Source organism: Lactuca sativa, chromosome 7 (genome assembly GCF_002870075.4).
Source record: "Lactuca sativa cultivar Salinas chromosome 7, Lsat_Salinas_v11, whole genome shotgun sequence".
In the NCBI taxonomy this organism is placed as follows: Eukaryota; Viridiplantae; Streptophyta; class Magnoliopsida; order Asterales; family Asteraceae; genus Lactuca; species Lactuca sativa.
Window position 1 is genome coordinate 6,353,206 of NC_056629.2, and position 27,857 is coordinate 6,381,062.

At 38.7% G+C, this 27,857-nt stretch overlaps 1 protein-coding gene and 1 pseudogene across 1 annotated transcript; one reads left to right on the plus strand and one right to left on the minus strand.

The window, feature by feature from the left end:
- On the minus strand, nucleotides 1-6,115 carry LOC111912885 (NAD-dependent malic enzyme 59 kDa isoform, mitochondrial). Its single transcript, XM_023908622.2, has 19 exons — nucleotides 5,621-6,115; nucleotides 4,594-4,690; nucleotides 4,334-4,452; nucleotides 4,025-4,192; nucleotides 3,771-3,899; nucleotides 3,642-3,702; nucleotides 3,451-3,554; nucleotides 3,233-3,316; nucleotides 2,883-2,989; nucleotides 2,510-2,603; nucleotides 2,303-2,416; nucleotides 1,845-1,910; nucleotides 1,627-1,699; nucleotides 1,464-1,550; nucleotides 1,332-1,386; nucleotides 1,183-1,254; nucleotides 1,028-1,090; nucleotides 814-928; nucleotides 1-296 (listed from the first exon to the last, which is right to left on the minus strand). The coding sequence occupies exons 1-19, from the start codon at nucleotides 5,774-5,776 to the stop codon at nucleotides 225-227; spliced, it is 1,836 nt and encodes a 611-aa protein (XP_023764390.1). The 5' UTR covers nucleotides 5,777-6,115; the 3' UTR covers nucleotides 1-224.
- LOC111912844 (60S ribosomal protein L2, mitochondrial-like) lies at nucleotides 5,906-27,554 on the plus strand (annotated as a pseudogene).
- The last annotated feature ends 303 nt before the right edge of the window (nucleotides 27,555-27,857 follow it).

The window sequence follows — 27,857 nt, forward strand, 5'->3', positions numbered from 1 at the left end:
TAAGAGAGAAACATAAACAAAGTTGATAATGAAAACAATAAGGTGTCATTCTACATGGATGGCCACAAAAGGCTCATCAAGAATCAAAATTTGTATCGGTTACTTAATCAAAATCAAAAACAGGCACGGGCCTTGTATTTATAGCCTCTAATCATAACCCTCTTTTAATGCAATGAATGTTAACTAAATAATAAAGTTTATGAGTCACCATCTGCACACCCATATTATTTCTCATGAACAAGTGGACTGTAAACCGGATACCACATGTTACGCTTTACATATTCCACAGATTCTTCCTGCATACACGTAACATTACAATTTTTATGAATAATTAAACGGATGATGAGAATGAGAATGGCATCTATGTCTTTTTGCATAAACGAGAGGTCGAGAGTGACCCACTTACCTTGTTACACCTTTTTATGTGGGACAAAATCAGTCTCAGTCCTACTAGTCCTAGCCAAACAAGTGTATTGTCATGTCCAATCAAATGACGCCTTAGGGGTCGTTTTTTCCCTATTAAGTCCGTGACTGAATGGGTAATGATGTATGTTTGGATAACATGTTGTATACTACATAAAGTCGGTTTCTTTTTAAGACTAAATAAGCCATAACAAATTGAATGAGATTAAATGACCATTTTGCCCTAGCATCAATTTCAACGTGTAGGAGGAAAAAATGAGGACAGATAGGTCATGTAAGGGAGTTGGTAAGTCGGGGTTTTTTTGGGTGGGTCATTCTGTCTGTCCAGATTAAGTGGTTAGTCCATTAAGCCAAAAAAAGAAACATGAAAGTATGGAGATTTGACAATACTTTTGACATGTGTGCGAGCTCTTTGGGTCCCACTTCACCTCGCCCTTCCGCTAGATCTTCACTGACCGCTGCCCGAAGCACAGCAGCTCCTACTTCAGCAGTTATCTTCCGAATACTACAATTCAATAATGATTGCCATTGCCAGCCACATATATTTAAAAACTCGAAATTGTTTAATGAAAATTTTCTTAGTAATTATAATAAACAGCAGTACCTATTGATAGATGGATACAGTATTCCCTGCTGGATTTCTTCATCTGTAATATACGAGGCAAGACTGGACACACACACACACACAAAGAAAAAAGAAATTATTTTGTTGTGAAAGGTCTGAAGATGATTTTGTTTTGTTTAATTTCATAGTCATACCATGTAGATGCTGCATGCATCATTCCATCTGTTATAAGATGAGCACCAGAAACCAGAGCTCCCAAACCAATCCTAAAATAAGCAAACGTTGTTAAGTAGATGCAAAATGACCAATTTGCCCTATAGAAACAAAATAAGCACATACATACCCGGGGAAGAGGTACATGTTATTTGCTTGATTTACATGGCCAGATTTCCCGTTTCCTGTTAACAATAAGTGTCAGACAGTGATTATTAAAAAAGAAAGGAAAATGAAATTTAGGTGAAGAAATGCAACATACCAAGAACAACATTCTGAAAAGGACTCCCACTTCCAAAAACTATGTTGTCACCAGCGTATTTAAATGCATCAGCAGCAGTGCATTCAGCTGTTTCATAAATCATATCATATATATAATTAATAATCCATGAAAAGAAAATTGCATTTCATAAACACAAACAAACCATTATTCGTGGGATTTGACATGGCGAAAATAGCAGGTCTTGGGGAGTCAGAATCTCGCATGGCTTTTAGCACCTGATCATATGAAGGAAAAAAATATCAATTACGAGGAGCTTTCTGTAAGATTTGAAAAGATTAGACTTACAGTTACAGAAGTAAGAGATACATTAAAGTTAAGTCGGGTTAGGATTAAAATACAGTGAAAAGAGTAAGTACACACCTGCTCATTGAAAATACCTCCAACTCCAGATAAACCAACAAGGACATGAGGTTTGACCTTTTTGACCTGTAATGTAAAACATCAAAATCTGTATGAAAGGAACAGCACAAGCACAAGCACAAGTTTATAGAGATGTCTTAATAAGAAAAAGTTTAGCAAGTAGAATGTTGTAACTAAAAGAAATGAAAGTAGGATGTTAATGTAAACAAATAAATGAAAGTGCATTCTTATTTCTTGAATTTAGCTTGCTCTTATTTTAAAAACCTACCACTTCAAGGACATGAGTAACAAGACAAAAAAAAAAATGAAAGTAGAATGTTAAAATAAAGGAACAAAAGAAGGTATGTAACTGAAAAAGAGACGTATCAGTTCAATTCAAGGAGATGGGCATTGATAAGAAAAAAGAAATGAAAGTAGCATTTAGCAGTTAGTATTTTGGAAAAAGAGATGTAATGTACCACTTGAAGGAGATCAGATCCCTCCTGGAGTCCAATACTTTGAACCTCTCCAATGGATTTTGCAAATGGTGAAGCTGCTGGGTCAACACCACTTCTCTCTTTTGTGATCAAACCCTGCAACCAAAATACAAACACCAAAACGTCTCAGATTCCAGATTCCATTCCTTCATGGATATAAATTAAAATATAAAACACTACAGTACATACATCTTTATCAATTAAGAAAAACTGAGGGTTTGGTGTTGTTCCTGACATTCTTCCCACAGCTTCATATGCCATTTTAAGAACACCAAGCCCTGCACTGAATCAAAACAACATACAGACTAAGAGCTTCTATTTTATATAATAAACTGCTAAACCCAATAAATACACCATTCTACTTTCATTTATTTCTGCATCCTACACACTGAAAATTGCTTTGTATTTGGGGAGATTTTTCAATTCAAGGTAGGATGATGCTGTAATGAGAAGAAATTAAAGTAGAGAGCTATGAAAACATGAAATGAAACTAGAATGAATGCTATCTACAATAAACAAAAGTATATTGCTATTTTCTAGCATTTAAGATTATAATAAATACCTTCCAGCTCCAACAACCACAATCTTTTGGTCAACAAAATCTGACAACGGTCGACTTTGTGCTCTAACAGTTCCAAGTAATCCAGCTAATGCAACACCAGCAGTTCCCTAACATTAATTAAAAAAAATATATATATATATATATATATATATATATATATATATATATATATATATTTAGGGTAAATTAATAAAACTGGCACATACTTTTCAAACGAATACTAGCACAAAATCAAATCTTTCAATGCTTGATATAACATTGTTGTAGTAGAAGGAAATGAAAGTATAATAAACAATCAATGAAAGTACATTTCTGTTTCTTGCATTTAACTCTATAAAAAATGCTCTAACCTGTATGTCATCATTGAACATGCAGAACTTCTTTCGGTATCTTTGAAGAGTTTCAAAAGCCCACTTGAATTGAAAATCTTCAAACTGATTCACATCACCATTCCAAAAATCAAATCAATAAGGTTACTCTTTTGTGACTGAATTGCCTTTTTAAAATAAAACAAGACAAAACATCATTACAACAGATAAAAGAAGCCAGACTTATGAAAAAAAAGAACCTGGATAACAGCTTTTGGCCAACGTGCATGAAGAGCTTCCATTAACTCATCCACTATTGAAATATATTCTTCTCCTTCCAACCTTTGTTCTCGTAGCCCTAAATCTGTCAATCAAATTTAAATGAAGGGGCAATTTTGTAAATACCGGTGCAAAGTAACGGTTATGTTGTATGTGTAATGTATCTACTTACAAAGAGGATCTTCTAGCAGCTTTTGATTGTTGGTTCCAACATCAAGCATAATAGGGAGGACCTACAATATAAAAGGATAGATCATAAAGTTGTGTGTGTAAAGAAAAATAAATTCAAGTTTTGACATACCCTTTGTGGATTAATACCAGCAGCAGCAACATACATATCAAGTTTCCCAATTGGAATACCAATTCCCTGAACTCCAAGATCACCTAAGCCAAGTATACGACTGCCATCTGTCAGCACTACCATGTCCACCTGTATGTATAATTTAATTTGCTTTAAATTTAGTCAAAATTAAAAAAATAATAATAATAACTATAATGAAAAATGACTTATATTTGAGCAGTTATGTTAAAATGGAATCATGGAACACATATAACCTCTTGAGCTGGCCAGTTATAAATCATTGACATCATCTCTCCTCTATCTTTGGCACTAAAGTACATGCCACGTGGACGCCTAAACAATCCTGAATAGTTTTGGCATACCAAACCTACTGTGGGAGTGTATATCACTGGAGCAAAATCTTTGATGTTATCAATCAGTACCTAGTGATGACAAGTTCAAACATTTTTTACATTATTATCATCTGTTTGATCATTTTCATATAATAATGTATGATATATATATATATATATATATATATATATATATATATATATATATATATATATATATATATCATATACCTTGTAGTATAATGTCTCATTCCTGTCATGTAGTCTATTCAAGATTCTCCATTTTGCCAAGGATACAACACTATCTGGTTGACCTTCTGTATTCTTTTCCAATGATCGATATGACTCCACTAACAATAGGCATATAGACATTAGTGTTACAAACTTAATGCTATTCTTGTAAAGCAAATACAATAAATTGAGTATATGTAATTACTAATAATGTAAAGACTTAAAAACAAAAACAGAATTGGAAGAAATATACAACTTACTGAAACGATCATATTGTTGTTCAAAAGATATGACACGAGGTGGGAGGAGACCACGAAGCCCAAGTCGGTCTCTTTCTGTTAAAGGAAATCCAGTATCCTGTTCTTGGATATTCCACAAGCAATGATTAGTTAGACTTAGACACAATGAAAAAACAATTATATTAGGTATCACCATTTATTCTTAGGAAGAAGGTAAAGCAAAATCAAGAATCAAAACTCAATATATGACTAATAATTCTTTTTAAAATATTAGCATTTAGTTTATAGTCATAAAGAGCTTCTATTTGTCTGTTAATGAAATATTGTTTAATTTAATCAACCCTCCAACCTGCTTTCTGAAACAGAGATGTGAAAGAATAAGAACAAGAACCTTTTCAGGGTTAGTTTTTGATATCACAATCAATGAACAATGTAGCCCTCTGTTTGGAAGTGAGGAAAAGTTGCACGTATCTCTATATTTTGAACAAAAGGGGTATATATTCCTTTTTAAAAAGATGGGCACAATTCCATATTTTTTAACAACTTGTGTGTTCTTTTTTACTGTGCTTTTCTCTCTATTTTCTGCAAATCTGCAAGAATATTGTTTGTTTACAAACAAAGTTTCATGCAGAATGGTGTAAGAGAGTAATTTATGACAGCCACCAAACTCAATACAAATTTTTTACTGAAGTGTTGTAAACCAGCGTTTTCCCCTTATTTTGTTCACAGCATGTTTATTTTCTTTCGTGTGTGTGGTTGTTTTAAAAATCAAATCTATCACAATTTAACGCCACCCTTTCCTCGGAGCAAGAACATTCAAAACACGAAAGTCTCAAATCTAAATACCAATTCAATAACACATATTCATCACAATTACAGCACAAATACTACGAAATTTTGAAGATCTGCAAAACTACAAACTGTTTGTAATATAAAACTAGTGCTACCTTTACCAGAAATAAGTTGTACACCATGCATCAATTTTAGCGAAATTGGTAGAAGAGAAACTAAAAATGCGACACAATTACGTATATCAAAATCAACAAACCTTGTTAAACCAAGGATCATGAAGAATATCAGCTCCACGCTTATGAACAATGCAAGGACCAGGAATCGAAGACGTCGACGCCGCGATAGAAAAACTCCGTGACTTTCGGAGGTTTTCCACCACCGCTGCCGATCGAGCCACCGTCTTCCTCCACATGTCTCCCTACACCAAACAGAAGCTCCAAAAAATTCGTCTAGTGATGTCAATTTTCACAGGGAATGTATGATTGGCGAGCTGTTCATATATATAGATACAAAAATCTATATAAATATAACATATAGATACATGATAGTCTGTACGTATAGGTCGATATCCCACTGTCGTGTTGCAGTTGAAGGAAGCCTGTTCGAGAGAAGACTGCCCGAGATTTGCGGGCAGGGAATGGGGGACGAATGGGAAAGAATCGAATTCCGGGCAGGTGAGTGAATGGTTGATGGACTGCCCGATATGATACCCTTTGTCCGTTTGTCGCTATCGAGGGCTTTCTGGGGATTTTATAGGATGGAAATAGTCTTTAAAAGGAGGTTCACACGTTTTTTGTTTAGATTGTGGAGGAATGTTTTAGGGTTCGCCGCGTATCGGCTATCCTTGCATATTTAATAAAATTAAAATGTTATCTTTATTTTTTATATCTTTTTGAGAATTAAATGTTGTAGGGTATATTGAACTTTTAAGTTTTAAAAGATCTCAACCTTAAATAAGACGTCTTAAATTATAGCATCAATCTTTTAACTAAAAATAAAAAATTTAATGGCATGCATTCTAAAAAATAGGTCGATAAATGGTTTCATAGTTTCTTGGGTAACAAAAGAGTTTAGTTAGTTTGATGATATCAATCAATATATTCAAAATTACACCATCAACTACTTCGTAACACTCTCTAAAACTTTCTTTTTGTACCTATATTTTGTAACGCTTGTTTCAGATATCAAATCACTTTTCGAATGTTAGGGTTTTAGACTAGAACTCGAAGAGTTTGGAGCTTCAACTCGTAGAGTAAAGATCAATTGTGGGACGCGGAATTCATGACCTACTCAACGAGTTGGAAGGCCCAACTCGACGAGTAGGCGTTGTAAAGGAAAACCCTAATTTTTGGGGTTTACACCCTATATAATCTCCTTAAAACCTTGAGGCTGACCTTCCATCAGCCTCCAAACCCTAAGAACGTCTGTGTTAAACCCTAATCTCCATTTTCTCTCATGTTGTGAGCTAGAGTGACTTTTGGACCTTAAGAAGAAGAAGAAAGTGAGAAGAAGAAGAAGAGAGTGAGAAGAAGAAGAAGATCCAGCAAACAAAACCCTCAATCTTGAGCTTAACCATCTTGTGGACTATTGTAAGCATTCAAGATTCGATTTTTATCTTAGAAGATGGCTAGATCTTGAGTTTACTCTTCATTTCTTATTATTCTTGTTGATTGCATGCATGGGGTTCATAACATTTGCAACTTTATGAATCTTCAGGGCAAAATGGTCTCATAGTGGGCTAGATCTAGCTTTTGGTCAAGCATGGATGCCATGCATGGAATTTAGGGTATATTTTTCCCTCTTTGGCCATTTTGACTTCAAGACATGCATTAGACATGCATGTCCATAAAGTCTCCATCTTTGGAACATTTTGAGGACTATAACCTATTTTGGAAAGGAGGGATTCCAAATCCCTTGAGTCTTGAACCATATGGCTAAGCTTTTGAGCTTTCTAACCTTTGTTAAGGGTTTTAGAGCATTCAGAGTGGTTATAGGGGTAAAATTGGAAACTTTATCCTTCTAGACACCTTTAGATTTCAGATATAAGCCCTAGAGTCCATGTAATCGACGTATCATCCGAATGTGCAAATAGGGAGAAAACTCGATGAGTTGGATCAGGTTTCCCCGTCTACTGGATATGAGTGAACTTGACGAGTTGGCTAGGGTTTGTCCGGGTTTTTTGGACTCTGAAAGAACTCGACGAGTTGTTAGATGCACTCGACGAATTGGGGTGAAATGCAACCCAAATGGACCATGCTAAATCATAATGTATTAATGAATCATAATATATTAATGAATCATAATGTATTAATGAATCATAAATATCCTATTCTCAAAAGTCCAAATTGTTCGAATGAAGTGCAACCCAAATGGACCGTGCTAAATCGGGTCAAGTACATACCAAATATAGTTATGGACTTAGACACCTTATCCAACAGTCTCCCACTTGGATAAGTCTAATAACTATAGTTGCAAGCATGGCTTCAGGAACCGACCAACAATCGTAGCTTTTAAAACCTTGTTGAACTAAGACGCGCCATTTTAGACAGTGATCATATAATCCTCTGTTCTCAAGATATCATCCAGACAAATACATGGAACAACGTCATACTTATTGTCCAGCTATTTGTTTCCCGATTTCCGATTTGTTTGACATAGAACTTAATCGAACACATCAATTGAGTTCTAACCGAGCCCGACACATAAGTCAAAACAAAATCATCGAGGGGCCCAAGATATCGCTTTTAATCCTCCAAGGAATAAAAGGAACAGATAAAATTCGACTCATATGCTTGTACTAACTACTCGCCAAAGCATACACAACAGTACGTTTTATAACATCAAGTTACTGATGTGTTTTCGTACTATCAATGCACAACCAACTTATAGTCAGCAACTCGTATCTCTTGGTTTGAAGACATGTATGATATTATCGTCTCATGATCACTCGAGATGAATTCAATGAAGTAATATAAGTGAGTGTGGGTTTAATCCAATACTCGGAACTTGTGAGCACTCAAGAATGTCATGGCAATGTCTAACCATTTCAGACAATCTACAAGCCAAATTCATGACAGTCTTGATTCAATACCTACTCCCAAAGTCTGATCGACTGTAGATTGTTTGAATAATCTTATTATTCCGGAAGTCAAAACATGCAAAATAGAAATAATAGTAAACAATTGACACAAGATAGTAACTTTACTCATAAATAAACAACAACTTTTATTTAATCATCAAATGTCAATTACATTTTATCTATTACAAGTTTCAGAAATAGCTATCTAATCATTAAAACTAATATCGTCTTTCAACCTGATGTGCCTCGCATGCTGCAAATGCTTAACCCTATTCAGTCCCTTTGTGAGGGGATCTGTTGGGTTCTCTTCTGAGGATACCCTCTTTGCTACGAGGAGTCCTTCTTCTATCTTGTATCTTATGAAGTGATATTTTCTTTCAATGTGCCTGGATCTACCATGATCCATTGGTTCCTTGGCTAAGGCAACCGTATTGTCGCTGTCATAGAAAATCTCCATAGGCTCGTTTATAGATGGTACAACTCCAAGGTCTCCGGTGAAGTTCTCCAGCCATATCGCCTCCTTCGCCGCTTCGCTTGATGCTATGTACTCTGATTCTCACGTTAAATCAGCTACATTCTCCTGCTTGGAACTTTTCCAAGTAACTGCTCCTCCATTCGGGGTAAATACTCAGCCCGACTGAGAGCGGAAATTATCTCCGTCGGTCTGAAAGATGGCGTCACTATACCCTGTCACTCTCAAGTCATCACTCCCACCTAGAATAAGAACCCAATCCTTAGTCCTTCGCAGGTACTTGAGAATATTCTTTGTCACACCCCCAAACCAAGGATGGCGGAAACGTCCGGGGGTGGAGGACTTCATGTACAGTATCACAACAACGTGTATAATAGTGCTCAAAGTAAATACAACCATCATAAATATAATTGAAAAAGTTACACCAAAGTATATGTTTACATGTTTCAAAATTTATTACATTATGATGACAAAAATAAATTGTTGACGTTATAACGTCCCATCCTCAAAGCGTTGAAGTTTTCCTGTTTCACTGACTTCCTGAGAATACAAGTAGTTTTGAAAGAGTGTCAACAATTAAGTTGGTGAGTTCATAAGAGTTTTGTTTGAAGTAGAAACCATTTTCCTTGTAAAATCGATAGAGTTTGATTTCCATAAAATCCAATATTTTCTAAGTTAAGTATGAACAGAATATTTCTATATGATGCGTTAATGAACCCTAGAATGACCCGTAGATTTCCCCTATAATCGTCCAGCGTATATAAGTTATATAAGATTTAAGTTAGATAAACGTTGAATATAGTCGGTCTGCCCTAGGTCCACAACCCAACGAGGAACAGGAGATGAGGCGGGCACCACCAATTCTAAGCCAATCCAGACTAAATTCTTGTATGACTCAAGCATATACGCTCAACGGTTATAGTTGAAGTCCAACAATGCGAAAATTTAATGTGGACTTAAATCCAAAAACCGGAACCAAACCCTAGTGTAGTGTATGAAATAGTAATAGTGACTGTGAACATAAACTATACATATCATAGTTCATCGGATAGTGATAGTGACTAGTGAACATGAACTATGCAAATTATAGTTTACCAAAAGTGGTGGTGATGGTGAATATAACCTATACATATCATAGTTCATCAAATAGTGATAGTGACTAGTGAACATGAACTATGCATATTATAGTTTACCAAAAGTGTAACAGCCCAAAATCTCAAGTATTGTTAAATTGCATTTTGGGGTGTTTTAAAGGGGAGACTCGGCGAGTTGGAGCAAGACTCGCCGAGTAGGGTCACAGATTTGGTCGCGGGTTCGCGACCGGACTCGACGAGTCCAGGTCTGGACTCGGCGAGTCGACGCTGTTCAGCGGAAACCCTAGCCGTTTCGTATTGGGTCGTATATAAGGGTTGTTATGTCGTCATTTCACGTCTTTTGGCCGATTGTGGAGAACCCTAAACGACTGTGGCATCTAGAGCAAGCTTGAAGGCCATTATTGACTTTGAAGGAATTGTGGTGCAAGAAGAGGAAGGATTTTGGCCAAAGGAAGAGCAAGGGGGTCGAGTTCTGAGGTTTGGGGACACTGAGAGTGCATGATTCAGGTAACCTTTCGGATTATTTTCTGTTATATGAATGTGTGCATGGATTTAGGGCTTGTGAAACCCATTTGGAGATTAGATGGATTGTTGTGTTGTTATCCAACGTTTATAACCCTGTATTAGTATCCTTAGAGGTCCAGAAGGTACTATGTTTGTATATTCGGGAAAATATGTATCTCAGGAAGCAGTTTGATCGACTGCATGGCGTGGACTCGCCGAGTCGGATGATCAGACTCGGCGAGTAGCTTGAAGATTCACTGGGACTCGCCGAGTTGTTCTTCAGACTCGGCGAGTGGAGTCGGGGTGGCCCCGCGATTCTTCCAGGAGCGACTCGTCGAGTCAAAGAGGATACTCGACGAGTAGAAGGGGAATCTTAGAGGATTGAAGGACGACCAGACTCGCCGAGTCGCCAGGGAACTCGCCGAGTCCAATCGAGCTGACAATGGACTGTTGACCAGAGTTGACTGGTGTGATTTCTTAGGGTCAGTTAACGTGGAAGATAGAAGTATTAATAAGGGTTATATGATGTTACAGGGAGCTTGTAGCTCGGAGGATCAAGTGCAAGGGATTTTAGGAGTTGCTATCTTCCAGTGTCCGCGAGGTGAGTCTTCTCACTATACTTCACCCGGAAGGGTTTGATTGTGTGACCGGAAGGTCAAGTATGTTATGTGTTATGTTTATATGCTATAAATGGAAAGTTAGCGGCTACGCGTGATATACATGCTTATATATGGGCCGGAAGGCAAGGTATTATGTGACAGAAAGGTCAGGTATGATATATGGTGTATGTGCTTTATGTGTTAGAATATGTTACGGGCCGGAAGGCAGGTTGATATATGATATATGTGCTTTATGTGTTAGGGTATTTGTATTATGTGTTACATATGTGTATGGGCCGGAAGGCAATTATTTTATGGGCCGGAAGGCAGTTATCTTATGGGCCGGAAGGCAATGTTATGTGGACCGAAAGGTCCGGGCCGGAAGGCAATGTTATGTGGACCGAAAGGTCCGGGCCGGAAGGCGTATGTGCGTAAGGTATATTGGGGAACTCACTAAGCTTCGTGCTTACGTTGTTTATGTTATGTTGTTTCAGGTTCTTACAGTAACGCGGGATGGCAACGGTTCGATTGTACACACCGAAGAAAGAGTTGTGTTTTGGAGGATCCTGGTCTACTATTATAATGAAAATGAAACTATGTTTTGTAATTCGAATGTGAATAAGATTTTAAACAAGTGTTTTTAATATTAAATTGATTATTTAAATGAAAATTTTGTTTTTGGAAATCACGGTGTTACAAATTGGTATCAGAGCCTTGGTTTGAGGGATTCGGACGCACCTACGGGTAAATCTGGACTCAAACTGAGGAAGTAAGAAAAAGTTTTCCAAATAAATGGTTTTCTAAAAGTGAATAAGAGTTCAAAGAGAAAGCAAGAAAGAGCAGTGTGTACAATCAGCCAGAGCCAAACGGTGATTTCCCAAAATACCCTTACTTTTGTATTATGAAATATCTATTATGCACTTTATGAGACATTATTGCATGCTAGAGACAGGCTAGGTATTTCACATCTTAGGACTAGAGTGGCCTGATTTGTGATGCCTTAGTCTAGGGTTTGCTGTTATATGTGCGTTATGCTTTTGTGTGAATGTGATGAGTGAGAGTATCTAGTTAGAACGCACAAGGGGTAAAGCTACGGGGTACAGAGGTACTTCCGAGGATGAGCCGAGAAGGTGGAGCTACCACAGATGGGGAGTCCTATGTATGCTTCAATGCTCGAATGCTGCTTGCTTTGTGCTTTGTGGAGTTATCAATGATGGGAGTCAGCTACCAAGTGAGTATGACGATACTCAGGAGGCAGAGGGCTGGCATCATTAGGAACTCTTCAGCAGCTGATAGCAAAGAAGTGGGAGGACAGCAGAAGGGACTAGGGAGTAAACCTAGCCAGATGAGTGCGCTGGTAGAGTAGAGGATTTCGCTGGAAAGCGAGCACGCGCGATGAGATGGGTGAAAGAGCAGGTTTATCAGCTACTTAGGAACTCTGGGATGGTCCGTGTGGAAAGTATGGGTAGATGTGGCAGGTAGTATGGGCCCGTACTACTGAAAGCAGAGGACCCATACTTGATACAGGGGGCATTTTGAAGGTCCTAAGGAACAGATTGAGGAGTGATGTTATGGTTCGAATACCATACATCGGAGCGGATACAGAGTGATGTTATGGTCAGGGCACAATACATCGGAACAGTTTGAGATAGATGTTGTGGTCCGAGTGTTATACATTGGAGCAGATTGAGGAGTGGTGCTATGGTTCAGGTACCATACACTGAAGCATGTTGAGGAGGAATGTCATGGGATGAGTACCATGGTTCGTAGTGGATGATGCTTGTGGCTATCTTGTTATCCGGTCATCGATCGGACGAGCACGAGCGAGCGGGATGCGAGGATTCGCGAGATCCTGCGTGATGAGGTTGCTGCATTGTTGCGGGCTGAGTCGCCAGTATTGTTTGGGGTCGATCAGGACCACTATGATTGAAGTAGTTTGATGAGCGATATGCGGCTTTCGCAGAGACGGCTGCCGCGGCGGTTACAGCGGCTGTAGCAACGGCAAAGAAAGGGGCTAGTCGGGTTTTCAGTATCGGGATTTCTATTATGCGAAGCCTCCCACATTCGATGGAGTTCAGGACTCGATTGTTGCTATGAGATGGTTATCGGACATGGAGGGGCGTTTCTCCACGAGTTTATGCCCTGCTGATCAGAGGGTGGGGTGTGCTCTGAACCTGTTGAGGCTCGGGGCGAAGGATTGGTGGAGATTGACCACGAGGTCATTTTCCGATGCGCAGAGGGCTGCGGTTTCATGGGATCAATTCAGAGGGATGTTCAGTACTCGCTATGTTCCGCGGGATGAAAAGGAGAAATTGGCTCGGAAGTTCCTTAAGCTGAAGCAGGATTTGGAGTCGGTGACTGAGAGCACCGGGATGTTTATTGAGAGGGCGATGTTTTGCCCTGAGTTCGCTTCGGAGCAGGCTCAGATGTCCCGATATCCGAGTATGCTCAAGGGGGGGGGGGGTATCAAACAGTTCGTGCCTGCGCAGAGGCGCGAGACCGTGTTGGTATCGCAGGAGGCCGCCATGTGGCGTGAGTTAGAGGTTAAGTTGCAGTTGCGTGAGATGAGGCAGGCCCCGATGCAGTCGCAGTCGGCGCCGAAACGGTCCATGACCGTAGACGTTAGAATGGGGGATCGGAGCGGTCACACTTGTGGGAAGTGTGAGAGAGATGGCACCGGAGCTTGTTGGCCCAGTGGTGCATGCCGCAAGTGCAGAAAGGAGGGGCACTGTGCACGGGATAGTTGGCAGTCAGTGCCAATTCGGGATTTGAGGAGGACAGGATGAAGCGGAGCCCCAGAGGACTCAGGGTCGTGTTTATCTGCGTGCGACAGAGGGAGACGGAGCAGTGCCGGAGACAGCTGCGGGTATGATGCTTTCATGATGTCTTAATTGTCTGGCATTGATTAGGCGTATTGTTTGTGCTGGTATCTTGTATGGATTTCGATGCGGTATTCGTTGTTTCGCGGGTCTGGCATGGTTATGGATTGGTGCTCCAGGTTTTCGCTTTGGCATTCGTTATTCCCTGATGGTTGGGTATGGTTATAATTGGTGTTTTAATGTCAGTAGTCTTGTGCGGTTTTCGATGTGGTGTTCAACCTTTGGGCAGATTGTGAGTTTGGTTATGGGTTATTGTCGAGGATTCCTGTGGTCATCGTTCGTGAGGGTTGATAGTGGAGATGCGGCACTGGGTTGAATGATGGGTAGCATCTGCAGTTGTGGAGTGGATAATTGAAAGATCGGATTCTTTCGAGCGGATTGATCAGGGAGGAGATGTGTTTTGCTGAGGGTTGTTTACGCTTGTGGGAAGCAGTCAGTGGGTAAATGTTCTCTTTGTGCAGGATGGTTCTGAAAGGTCGTTAATGACGATCGGTGGCAGTTAGTCAGTGCTTTAGTGGGGGAGAATTGTAAAATTCTCCGGGAGATCGATGAGTATGTAAGGGTGCTTAGCTGTTGGGATTCAGCAGTGTTTGTCAGCGCAAAGTATAGGCCGACGAGAGCGAGTGTTGAGTATGCGGGGCGAGATACAGACCTAGGGCATTTGATTGTGGAGGCCTGAGAGGAGGTCGGGATCAAGCTTGAGTAAGTAATCGGAATTTTGCGATCAGAGTATTGGTACGTTTGAGGTACGTGATTGGTTGTACTGCATTAATCCCACGGGATTATGTTGTGCATGTTTCTAGAGCTGGAACCGGAAGGTTCCCAGAGTTAGAACCTGAGGGTTCGCAGAGTTTGGGTGTACGGACCCACAGGGATATAGCCTCGAGTGGCTAGTATGTGTTATGAGAGTCGGTCCAGCCATACTGGAGACTCTGTTGGTATCGCTGGATTAGCTCGGGATTTGCGGATCGCGTATGTTGCAGTGTGATTGCATTGGAAGGTCTGGCCCCGGGTTATTGATCTTGTTTAGCGGAGGCAGTGATTTTGATGAGTGGAGAGAGTGCGTGGGATTGAGAGCCCTGCAATGAGAACCAGAGTATGTGAATAGCAGTTACGCAAAAAGGGTGGTGTCGCTTGGGGCGAGCACCGTGGCACCGGTTGGGGTGGCATTATGTTCAAGAGAGTTCCGTGGAAAAGGAAAAGAGGAGGGTATGTAACTCCGAAGGGGGTGCAAGTTCACGAAAGTGAAAGCTGCAGAGCAGAGTTATGGTTAGAGTATTTCGAGTATGGTTTTGAGCATCGTGTTCGCGGCAGTGGAGTAGGAACCCATCCGGTTGGGATGTCTGTTGAGGCTCAGAAGGGATGCATGGAGAGAGAAAATTTTAAATTCTCAGTGTGAATCTGATCAGAGTGTAGGGTGGATGTAGTGGTTCATCTTGGGAGATGTTCGAGGATATCATCAGTGTATCGGGTCTTTCCAACTGCGGGTGTTGGGACTAGTTCAGTAGGTGTATGTGATGGCAAGAGGGAACTTGTGAGAGTTGATCTGAGAGGGAGGACGGATCTCTCAGTCGGTCCAGAATGGGCAAAGTGGGCTTTGGATCGGGGATCCGGTGGTTCAGGGTTTCCTAACCCTTATGGGTTGAGTGATCGTTGAGATTTGGAGCAGAGTGCATCGTGGGTAATTTCCGATTACAGAGAGTGATGAGCAGTTCAGAGTTCGTACTTTAGTTGACAAAGCAGACTCAGCAGGTTAAAGAGAGTTAGTGATCGTCTAGAGTTAACAGGAAAGTTATGCAGGCAGACGCCATTACGAGCATGTGATTCAGGTCAGCGACTTCGTATTTCTGATGGGGTGCTTCGATTTAGGAAGAGGGGTAAATGGGGGGCCCCGGTATGTTGGGTCTTTTCGTGAAGGTGCGAAGGTAGGAAGGGTGGCCTATCGTTTGGAGCTGTCAACGGAATTGGGACGGATCCATGACACTGGTATGTGTCGCGGTTGAAGAGGGTATAGCGGATGAGTCAGCAGTGGTTCTACTAGAGAACGATTAGGTGGATGCGAGCCTGTGTTACGTCGAGAGGCCAGTGGCCGTCGGAGATCGGAAGATCAAGGTTCTGAGGAACAAGGAGGTACCTCTGGTATGGGTTCAGTAGCGGTCTCGGGAGAGATCGGTAGTGTCTAGGGAAGCCGAAACGTGAGATGCGGGACCAGCAGCCAGAGCTATTTTCAGAGTGAGACTTCGAGGGCGAAGTCTAATTCTAGTGGGGGAGAATTGTAACAGCCCAAAATCTCAAGTATTGTTAAATTGCATTTTGGGGTGTTTTAAAGGGGAGACTCGGCGAGTTGGAGCAAGACTCGCCGAGTAGGGTCGCAGATTTGGTCGCGGGTTCGCGACCGGACTCGACGAGTCCAGGTCTGGACTCGGCGAGTCGACGCTGTTCAGCGGAAACCCTAGCCGTTTCGTATTGGGTCGTATATAAGGGTTGTTATGTCGTCATTTCACGTCTTTTGGCCGATTGTGGAGAACCCTAAACGACTGTGGCATCTAGAGCAAACTTGAAGGCCATTATTGACTTTGAAGGAATTGTGGTGCAAGAAGAGGAAGGATTTTGGCCAAAGGAAGAGCAAGGGGGTCGAGTTCTGAGGTTTGGGGACACTGAGAGTGCATGATTCAGGTAACCTTTCGGATTATTTTCTGTTATATGAATGTGTGCATGGATTTAGGGCTTGTGAAACCCATTTGGAGATTAGATGGATTGTTGTGTTGTTATCCAACGTTTATAACCCTGTATTAGTATCCTTAGAGGTCCAGAAGGTACTATGTTTGTATATTCGGGAAAATATGTATCTCAGGAAGCAGTTTGATCGACTGCATGGCGTGGACTCGCCGAGTCGGATGATCAGACTCGGCGAGTAGCTTGAAGATTCACTGGGACTCGCCGAGTTGTTCTTCAGACTCGGCGAGTGGAGTCGGGGTGGCCCCGCGATTCTTCCAGGAGCGACTCGTCGAGTCAAAGAGGATACTCGACGAGTAGAAGGGGAATCTTAGAGGATTGAAGGACGACCAGACTCGCCGAGTCGCCAGGGAACTCGCCGAGTCCAATCGAGCTGACAATGGACTGTTGACCAGAGTTGACTGGTGTGATTTCTTAGGGTCAGTTAACGTGGAAGATAGAAGTATTAATAAGGGTTATATGATGTTACAGGGAGCTTGTAGCTCGGAGGATCAAGTGCAAGGGATTTTAGGAGTTGCTATCTTCCAGTGTCCGCGAGGTGAGTCTTCTCACTATACTTCACCCGGAAGGGTTTGATTGTGTGACCGGAAGGTCAAGTATGTTATGTGTTATGTTTATATGCTATAAATGGAAAGTTAGCGGCTACGCGTGATATACATGCTTATATATGGGCCGGAAGGCAAGGTATTATGTGACAGAAAGGTCAGGTATGATATATGGTGTATGTGCTTTATGTGTTAGAATATGTTACGGGCCGGAAGGCAGGTTGATATATGATATATGTGCTTTATGTGTTAGGGTATTTGTATTATGTGTTACATATGTGTATGGGCCGGAAGGCAATTATTTTATGGGCCGGAAGGCAGTTATCTTATGGGCCGGAAGGCAATGTTATGTGGACCGAAAGGTCCGGGCCGGAAGGCAATGTTATGTGGACCGAAAGGTCCGGGCCGGAAGGCGTATGTGCGTAAGGTATATTGGGGAACTCACTAAGCTTCGTGCTTACGTTGTTTATGTTATGTTGTTTCAGGTTCTTACAGTAACGCGGGATGGCAACGGTTCGATTGTACACACCGAAGAAAGAGTTGTGTTTTGGAGGATCCTGGTCTACTATTATAATGAAAATGAAACTATGTTTTGTAATTCGAATGTGAATAAGATTTTAAACAAGTGTTTTTAATATTAAATTGATTATTTAAATGAAAATTTTGTTTTTGGAAATCACGGTGTTACAAAAAGTAGTGGTGATGGTGAATTCCTTTCTTGTAATTAAGTTCATAGGGTAGATGAAACATAAACTATACCTATTATAGTTTATCACTTTGTTTGTAATATATATATGCCATAACTATACCGATTATAACTAGCGTGTTCGTTTGTGGGGGTATAATGGCTTAACTATACTTATTATAGTTTATCATAATTATCCATAGTGGTAATAACTCTTTTGTATGTGTAAAACCTTTAATCATGTGTTTGTTATGTAAAATAACCCTAAACTATACCTATTATAGATTATTAATTATTTGTGTGGGTAGTAAGCATAAGCCTTACTTGTCAAAATTTACCAATGTTTATATTTTAATGGATATAGCCTTGTAATATCATTTATATATTTGCCATACTTGTGGAGGTAAAAATCCATTTGTTTTCTGATGTATGTCTATATAAGAATACAAAATTGTCATATATTGCAACAACACATAATCACATAATGATGTATACCTTGCTCAACATGTTACAAGGTGAAATGAAATTTATAATGTTTTTCTGTTGATAACGTTTTCTGTAACTGTTATTGGAAAATTTGTAGAAAAATCATAAGATGTCCAAATCAAGTTCTGTAACTTCCGAGAGTTTGGAGAATGAGTCTAGTTTGTTCATAATTTTTATTATAATTTTTAATGACCTTTTACTTGTGTGAAAAAGTCCATAATCACAAACTGGTCCGAATTGATGTTTGAAATGATAGGCAATTTTGTAAAAATCACCATAAATTGTAGAAAAATCGTATGGAGATGTGCAAGTAGTCATTTTAAAGCTAAGAAGTGGAACTACATGCACCTAAAACAGTCTGTGAATGGAGTTGAACTTTTCTGATGAAGGCTGTTAGAAAAGTTTAGTTATGTTCTTGGTGTTTTATCTTGTATTCCCCTCCCCCCCCCCCCCCCAAAAAAAAAAAAAAAAAAAAAAAAAAACTTGAGAAAACATGAAAATGTAGGGGTATGAACTCACCTTAAGTGTTTTCAATAGATGATTGTTGAAGAATGGAGGTGTTTAACTCAAGAACACTTGGAGATGCCTTGAAGATTTTTGAGAATCTAGCATCATAGTTATGGAGTTTGTATAAGCTATCAATGATTTGAGTAGAATGAAGTGTAAAAATCACAAGGAGGATGAATTACACTTACCAAGAGTGGAAGAACACTTGATGATCAACCTTGGGATCTTGAATTAGAGAGAAAAGTTGGAGTTGGATCTTTGGTGGAATGAGAGTGATTGAAAGAAAATGAGGAGAGAGGTTGAGTGACCAGCCCTAAAAACGTGGGGATGGTTTGTGAGAGGGGTAAAAAGTACAAGGAAGTGACAAGGTATGGTGGGGAGGAGTGTGGATTAATCATGGAGTGGGTATGGGGTTGCTTGTGTCATAAAATAAGGTAAAGTCAACACTCTACCTTTGTACTCTACCTACTCTCTTTTGGATAAGGTTTTATCCTTAAAATGTGATTAGATCATTAATTTAGGGGTCTTATATGTTAAAATAAAGTTTTGGGTGAAAATCCCGTGTTAAAACAATTAAAAACGGGCTTAAAACGCGAATTTAATCGAAAAACGGGAGAAAAAGGCTTCCCAGCGAGGCCTCTCGGTCCTAGGCCGAGGTTCGGTCAGGATGGTGCTGATTCGGAAGCGAGAGGCTGAGCCAGAAGAAGGAACGAGGGCGATGGGCTCGGTCCGAAGGTCAGAAGGGAAGGTTCGGTCCTTGGTCCTCAGAAGAGAAGGTTCGGTAGCCATTAGAAGAGAAGAGGTCAAAACCGAAAGGTGCCGAACATTCGGGTTCGGTTGAGCAGCCTTCGGCTCAGAAGGGTTCGGTTCCTAAGAGGGGTTTCGGTTCCTAAGAGGGGTTCGGTTTCGGTTCCTAAGAGGGGTTTCGGTTCCTTAGGTCCGTTTTTCGCGTAGACTTCCGTTTTTGAGCTGTTTTCGCCAAATTCGAGGGTCAGAATGCCCCGAGTGATTATAGAAAGTTGGGAGAGATTTCGAGAGAGATTTGAGAGAGATTCCACATACTCAGAGAGATTTGGGAGAGATTTGACATTCTTGGAGAGATTTCACATACAAAGAGATATTTGGGAGAGATTTCACATACTTAGAGAGATTTGACATTCTTGGAGAGATTTCACATACAGAGAGATATTTGGGAGAGATTTCACATACTTAGAGAGATTTGGGAGAGATTTGACATTCTTGGAGAGATTTCACATACAGAGAGATATTTGGAAGAGATTTCACATACTTAGAGAGATTTGGGAGAGATTTGACATTCTTGGAGAGATTTCACATACAGAGAGATATTTGGAAGAGATTATTCATCGGGAAATCTCTTGTTATTTTTATCTATAATACTCTTAATATATAAAACTAGGTAACATCTCTTGTTATTTTTATCTATAATGATGTTGTGGTTTTTGTGATTATTCATCGGGAAATCTCCAAAAAAATTTAAGTGATAATATTTGATACATAATTTATATACATCAAAAGTATAGCGAGATATAAAAGACGTGACTCCTTTTAATCAGCTGATCTGCAAATAAATAACCCTCCATGCAAGGTGATGACTATGTTCACCGGTAACAACGTTCATGTTCCAAAGATTATAAATATTATAATAATTTGCAACCAATTCAAAATGACAAATTATTTTTTTTGTCATTATATTCCTGCTAGATCTATTCACACCTCTATATACGACCACTTAAATCAATAATGAATTTATATGACTATGAAATAGAAGACAACCAGACAATAAGTTGTGGTGTTAAACATTTTAGACCGCAAAAAATACACACTTCGTGTTATATTGTTATTTATCACCGATATCAACGCCAACTCAAAAAGAAATTAAACTACATCTATGGGAAAATATTTATAATGATTTGATGCAAAGTAGTTTGCAAGAACATAGTGAATTTTATTTCGTAACTTGTAGAGATTCACAATCGTAACAAGCCTCTATGAAAAAATATGAAAATAATAATCTTAATATATAAAACTAGGTAACATCTCTTGTTATTTTTATCTATAACGATGTTGTGGTTTTTGTGATTATTCATCGGGAAATCTCCAAAAAAATTTAAGTCATAATATTTGTAACAGCCCGAAATCCAGGTAAGCTTTATGACCCTTCTATTTTGGAGAGTTGGCAAATTAGTCCCTTAAAGTTGTATGTTGGATTGGTGAGTATGTTGGGCGTACTAAGGTGTACGCCGCGCGTACTCATGCGCTTAAATTGAACGCGGACTCGCCCGGGTACGCTGGGTGTACCCAGGGGTTACGCTGGGCGTAGTGAGCCTAGATGCAAACACTAATTTCTGGCTTGTGCACTATAAAAGGAACGTGTAGTCCTTTGCCCTAGCCACCATATCCCCTTGAGTGAGTCCTTAGAGAGCTGAGACCTGTGCTTTAGCTTGTGTGTGTGTGTGTTTGAGCTTGAAGTTATCTTTTAAAGGTGGAGAAGGAGAAGAAGGAGCCATTGTTGGAGCTAGAAGTTGAAGAACAAGTGTAGATCCGAGTTTTACAGTGGTTGGAGATCCCTTCTGAGGTGAAAACTCAAAGCTTTCCTTGTTCTTCATAAGTTTTGCTTTTGGACCAATTTTAGGGTTTTTGGTTCAAAGTTGGAGACTTTGTGTGCAAAGAGTCTCTATGAGCTTAGATCTGACCTTTTCTAGTGTATATTGTGTTGAGGATTCATAAAAATCCAGTCTTGGACGTGGATCTTGTGTCATGCATGAGTTATAGTCTCACTATGGAAAGAGGAAAGGTGTTTTGAGAACAAAGTGACCTTTACAACCATGCAAAGGCTTAAAGGTTTCAACTTTATGGATTAAGTCATATTAGAGGAGTCGGGTCTGAATTTTAGATGCAAGTCTTAACCGATTAAGACCTGAATGAGGTGGGCGTAAGGGGTCGCGTACCCCGATTCTGTGAAGGCTCCGGGTACGCCCAGCGTACATATTTGGTACGCGCAGCGTAACCCGGAGGGTTGACTTTTGTTGACTTTTAGGGTTTGGTCAACTTTAGTGTATTTGAGCCAAGTAAGGGGTAAAATGGTCTTTTACCTTTCCCAAGAGTGATTAGAGGGAATGGTCTAGCCTTGGGAAATATGTTGATGACGAGTGTTTATTTCATATGATTAGGCGGAGGCTAGGTCGTATTTCACTGAGTCTGAGATTTCCGAGTTACACGAGGTGAGTCTTCTCACTATATGTTACCTAGAGTGGTATTATGTGTTGACCATAGGGTCTTATGTGTTATGTATGAGATTATGTGTTATGTGATATATGTATGTTGTATGATTTTATAGACCAGACTGGAGGGTCCAACGATACAGACCGGGTCGGAGGGTCCAACGAGCTATGACCGGACCAGAGGGTCCAGCGAGCTACGGGACTGGAGGGTCCCGCTGAGACACATCGACCGGAGGGTCATGCTATAGCCTCGAGTGGCGTATGTGTTGTATGCGGTATTTTGGGGAACTCACTAAGCATTTATGTTTACAGTTGTTGTGTTATGTGTTTCAGGTATTAGCGAGGACCGCAGGAAGGCGCCGACGTGAACCATACACAGTTAGGTGCAATTTGTGCACCTTTTTGCACACCTTTTAGTCCCATTTCATGCATCTATTTAGCATAACTGTCCTTCATTTGTCTTGAATTTAATCACATTTTATGTTAGTCTCTAGAACAACCTTATTTGCACATTTTCATGTCTTTTTCAGGTAAATTGGAGGTTGGAACGCGCTTTGAGAAATGTCGGGAAGCATTGGTGAAGATTTCGGGATGATCGGGCGAAGAACGGAAAAGTTGGAAAAATCAAGTTTGGATTCGAAGTCAGAGGGGAACACGGGGCGTCTTGAATTTACACTGAAAAGTGGGCATGGGGCGTGTTTGACCAAAATGGGAGCTGTTGACTATGTTGAACACGAGGCGTGTCAGTTTAGTGCAAATAAACACGAGGCGTGTTGCTGAACACGACCCGTGTCAGTTTAGCCTATTTTAACACGGGCCGTGTTCGACCCAAAAACCAACTTTTGGCAGTTTTCCTATATTTCATATTACGGGTTGAGGGTCATTTTTACACACACACAACATATCAGAGCACCATTGGAGAGGAGAATTTGAAGGTTTTTGCAAGGTTTTATCCGTTAATCATTTGGAAACATTAATTCTTGTTTTTGTAAGTTGTAATTACACTTAATTTCATCTTTTAGACTTGTGATCTTGTTCTAGCCATGTGTGGCTAGAACCCTAACTTCTCCAATTTCATGTTTTGACTTCTTGGTAGTGACTTCAATCATATGACATGATGTTTGTTCTTAACTTCTATCTAATGAATTTGATTTTGCTTCAATCGAATGTTTGATTCTAATTGTGATTCTTATTGGACATTTGAACTAGGGTTAGGTCATTCAAGTTGTCTTTTTTACAAAATCCGTAATTGTTTTGTGAAATTGAACAAGTAACAAGCATTAAATTGATCTCTATTTAATGAATTTAGTGTAAATCTTATTCATACACTTTTACACTCCCGAGCTTATGAGGAGTATTGGGTGTTGTTGGGAACATTCACATAAAGCTTCATGCAATCTTATAATCTAATTCCAAGAGCTTGTTTAGATTAGGTTAATAAGGTTAGGGTTAATCAAAGAGCTTGCTTTGGTTAATTAATGCGGTGAATGGGAAGTGTTAGAGCTTATTAGCACTTTCAAGTACCAACTTAGATAGAATTGAACGAATACTGTGTCACCTTTGAGTCACATTGCTAAATTGTCATACATGGAGTTGGAGTCCTTACAAAATCTGAACTTAATTCATTCGTTTAGTTGTCTACTCGTGTTTTAAAATTGTTTGTTTAGTCATTGCATTCTAAACCCCCCTTATTACTGTTAGTGACCATAGTACCTTGTGCAAAGAGGTATAGGCTAATTATCTCGTGTCTCTGTGGATAAACCCTGCTTGCCTTGTACTACCTTTTAGTGCAATATAGTGGGATTATTTTGGAGTATATCGTACCCCTTTATTTGTTGGGTTTGACACGCCTAACATACACATAGAGTGGATATTTGTCTATGATCTTGGGAATGTGTTTTGAGTAATAACAATTGTGAAATACTCCTTTGAGAATGATTTTAAATGTAATTTTGGTTGTTGAAAAAGGAAAAATTTGTTTTGAAAATTACGTTGTTACAATATTTTAGTATAATTTATGAAAAAGATTCAAATTTTATTTGACAACAAAAAACTTTGATTACCAGATAAAAAATTCAAATCAACTCTTTTTACTGGTAAACTTTTTTTTGGCACAATTTATGAAAAAGTTTCGATATTTTACTTGAACTCTTTTTTTTCATTAAAAATCTGAAAATTTCTTGGTTCAAACTACGAATAGGAATAAACGTCATTAAACTCTTTAAACTAAGGATCAATGTCATCTATAACCAATTATTTGACACAAAACAATGACGTTAGCATCATTTTGAACTCATCATCGTCCATATTATCTATTTCTCACACATTTTTATGTAAGAAGTATTATAAGATATTCAAATTATGCATTGAACACTTTATTATAATCTATCTAAGAGTAGGTTAAATCATTGATCGATCATAAACCAATCAATACAATAGTATATTAAGTGAGGTTGTACAAATTATAAAAAAGAGCATAAATTTATCCTTAAATCTTAAGCATATATCAACAATTATTCCATAAATCAATTACTTCACGTGTCTACAAATTTAAAGTTTGGAGCTCCAAAACACCAGGAATGTAAGAAACACAATGTCCTTTTATCGATTTACTTATATTATCACTTTTGGTTTCACATGAATGTTTAAAATGAAGTTGTATTTAGACGACATACAAATATATAGCATTGTGGTTTTATACTATGTTAAATATTGTGATTTTATACTATGTTAAATGATGCAATGATGGACTTGCTTTCGATATTGTTTGTAAAAAAAAAACTACAATGTCTTTTTTAGTTTACATCATAAAAAATAGTCTTGAAAGTGTAACAAATGGTAAACACAATGAATTTTTTTAAAACCAAAAAATTTCTAGATTTTTTATAAAAAAAGTAAAAGAGTTGAAGTAAAATAAAATCTGGAAACTTTTTTAAAAGCTAAATCAAACTAACGAGACTTTGGAGATAATTAGAAAAAAAAAATTTACTAGTAAAAAAGAGCTGATTTGAATTTTTTATCTGATTATCAGAATTTTTTTGTTAATAAAATATAATTTAAAATGTTTTTTATAGATTGTACAAAAATATTAAGAATTGGCTGAAGATTTGGTTATTCCTTTCATAAAACTCGTCGTATCTTTACTGTATTATTAAGGATATTGTACATTTTTTGAAATTTAAGAGGTACTACACATCCTATCACATTTCTGTTTTACAAATTAATTGCATTAAATATTCACATTTTCGTTTGACAAATTAATGACATTAACATTGACGTTTCATAAATTGAATAAAAAAGTAAACATATTATTTTTCTCCTCTGTCCTTTACACTCGCATTTTCCCTCAAACAAATAGCAAAAACCCTATTTTGAAAAGCCAACATCGCACCTCATCCGCCTAACTTATCGTCATCATCACCATCGGTAGTGAATCACCACCCACTCTCCAACCTCACACCACTCACTGTATCTGTATCTGATCGCCGTCGCCGCCACCTACTGTGCTCTCGCAACACTTTTTTGGTGACAGGAAGCCACCACACTCTCTCTTTATATCCTCTAACCTCTACACTTGCACCACTCGCTTGAGATTACTTCGAGGATTAGCAAATTTCAGATGAGATCCAAGCACTCTATCAGCCGTAAGTTTTTTTTTTTTTTTTTTTTTTTTTTTTTTTTTTTTTTTTTTAAATGCAAATTCGAAGTTGAAATTGTCATGTTCAAGAGAAATGAATCTGAAAAAGGGGCTCAATGAATATTGAATTTGATGTCGAAATTAATGTGCAAATACAGATTCTTTGTTACAGTTTTGATGTCAAACCTAGCTCTTTCAAATTATTACATGTTCGAGTGTCGTCTGTGTGTCTCTAGCCTTAAAACCCACGTCTGTATAAGGTCAAAATGCTTAAGGGTATCGATAGTCACCCAAGACAAAGTTCTGTTTTTGAGCTTTCAGCTTTGCTGGGATATTGGTTCTCTCAGAGTGTTAATTTGGTAATAGTAATGCTGAAAACACGTGTTTTATGAATTGCTGATGAAACATGTGACTTTTTGAATTTGTTTGCTTGTTGTTCTTCTTGTTGAACCCTAACTTCAACTTTACAATAAGAAACAACCTTTTTGACATCAGAAGCGGAACTTTCTTTGGCATTCCTAGACCATGGTATACTCTTTTAAATAAAAAAGAGTTGATTTTGTTCATGTACATTTCAGTAAACACTTATTTGTACATGTAAAAATGCAAATACATTGAAAGAATGAATCATATGTTGATAAAGTAAAAAGAAATTGGTATTTAAACCTGCATATTTTCAATTCAAGATGGATAATCAGTACCAGAGAGATGTCATTTCTAGCTTTCTTAATTTGATTGTAGAGATGTGGTGCTTAAGAATTGAACATTACTGATTATATTGTTATCTGGAATTCATCTATGATTTATCCAAACAAAAACAATTTTATTGACTTTATCATATTCCTACAGGTGCTCAAAATGTGAGCTCTGAAAGGCCACTTAGGCAATTCATTACAGGTAAAGACAAGTCAACAGGTAGAAATTCAAAGGGTCGTATCATAATTTTCCACAAAGGGGGAGGGGCAAAACGGTCACAAAGAACAATTGACCTAAAACGCAACACTTCATCAGTAGGTGTAGTTGAACGAATCAAATACGAACCAAATCGCACTTCACGGATCGCAGTGGTCAGATGGGTCGAAGGGGTAGCCGTTGACCGCCTGAAAAAAGTCAACTCCCTCCAAAAAAACTTCACTCCACCCCCAAGATTCTACCCTCCATCTCCATCAAAGGTCAATTTTCTTTCTCTTTAATTCCCGGAATGGTAGAAGACAAAAATGTGGATCTTTAAGGCGTAAAACAGGTCATGTAGTGGTTGGACTTTCAAAAGGTAGTAGGACCTTGAGTAGTCAAAGTCAAAGTCAAACGGGGATCCACATGAGAAATGTTAAGGATATTTTCTTGTCCGCTTTTTCATCTTCAAATGGAAAAAAAAGACATGATGTTCCTTATTCGTTTGTGAACGTGTTGGGTGTTCCAAGAATGGCGGTGGCAGGGGTAAAACCGGAATTTTTTGTTCCAAGAATGAAAGATGATATGAAAGAGAATGAAAGCTTGTTGCTTAATGAGGTAATAATGTGGGATAAGGATAGTGTTGTGTGGGGGCATAAGATTAAACGAAAAACAGTTGTTTCTTAGGAGAGTTTGAGACAAAGGGGGATTTTAAGGGTTGTTAATGAGTCAGAGTCAAAGTCAAAGTCAAAGGTGAGAGAAAGTGAAAAGGTGGAAAAATATGGGAAATTTGGAGTGGATCGAGCTCCTGTGAGTTATGTATTGGCTACCTAAGTGTCGATTTATCTGTTACTTGTTTGTTGTGACAAAAAAACAACATAAATCATAATTATACTAAAAAAACAAATATTTAATCAGGTTTGTAATCAAGAGTGTATATTTATATATTATTATTTTAACATTTGCACAGTTTGACATAATCGGGTTTGTAATCAAGAGTGTATATTTATATATTATTATTTTAATTATACTGATAATTGTTTATATGTAGTAAACTATTTATGCAAAAGAATTAATCGACTAATCGTCTCTACAATTTAATTTTTGAATAAAATATCCATACCCGTCGTTTGACGC

Excerpts from the sequence above, each read along its gene's own strand:
- LOC111912885 (XM_023908622.2), bottom strand. The coding sequence starts at position 5,776 with ATGTGGAGGAAGACGGTGGCTCGATCGGCAGCGGTGGTGGAAAACCTC. Across the intron at positions 4,691-5,620 it reads ATGATCCTTGGTTTAACAAG|GATACTGGATTTCCTTTAAC; the intron begins GTTTGTTGATTT and ends ATCCAAGAACAG. Across the intron at positions 2,417-2,509 it reads TTTTCTTAATTGATAAAGAT|GGTTTGATCACAAAAGAGAG; the intron begins GTATGTACTGTA and ends TTTTGGTTGCAG.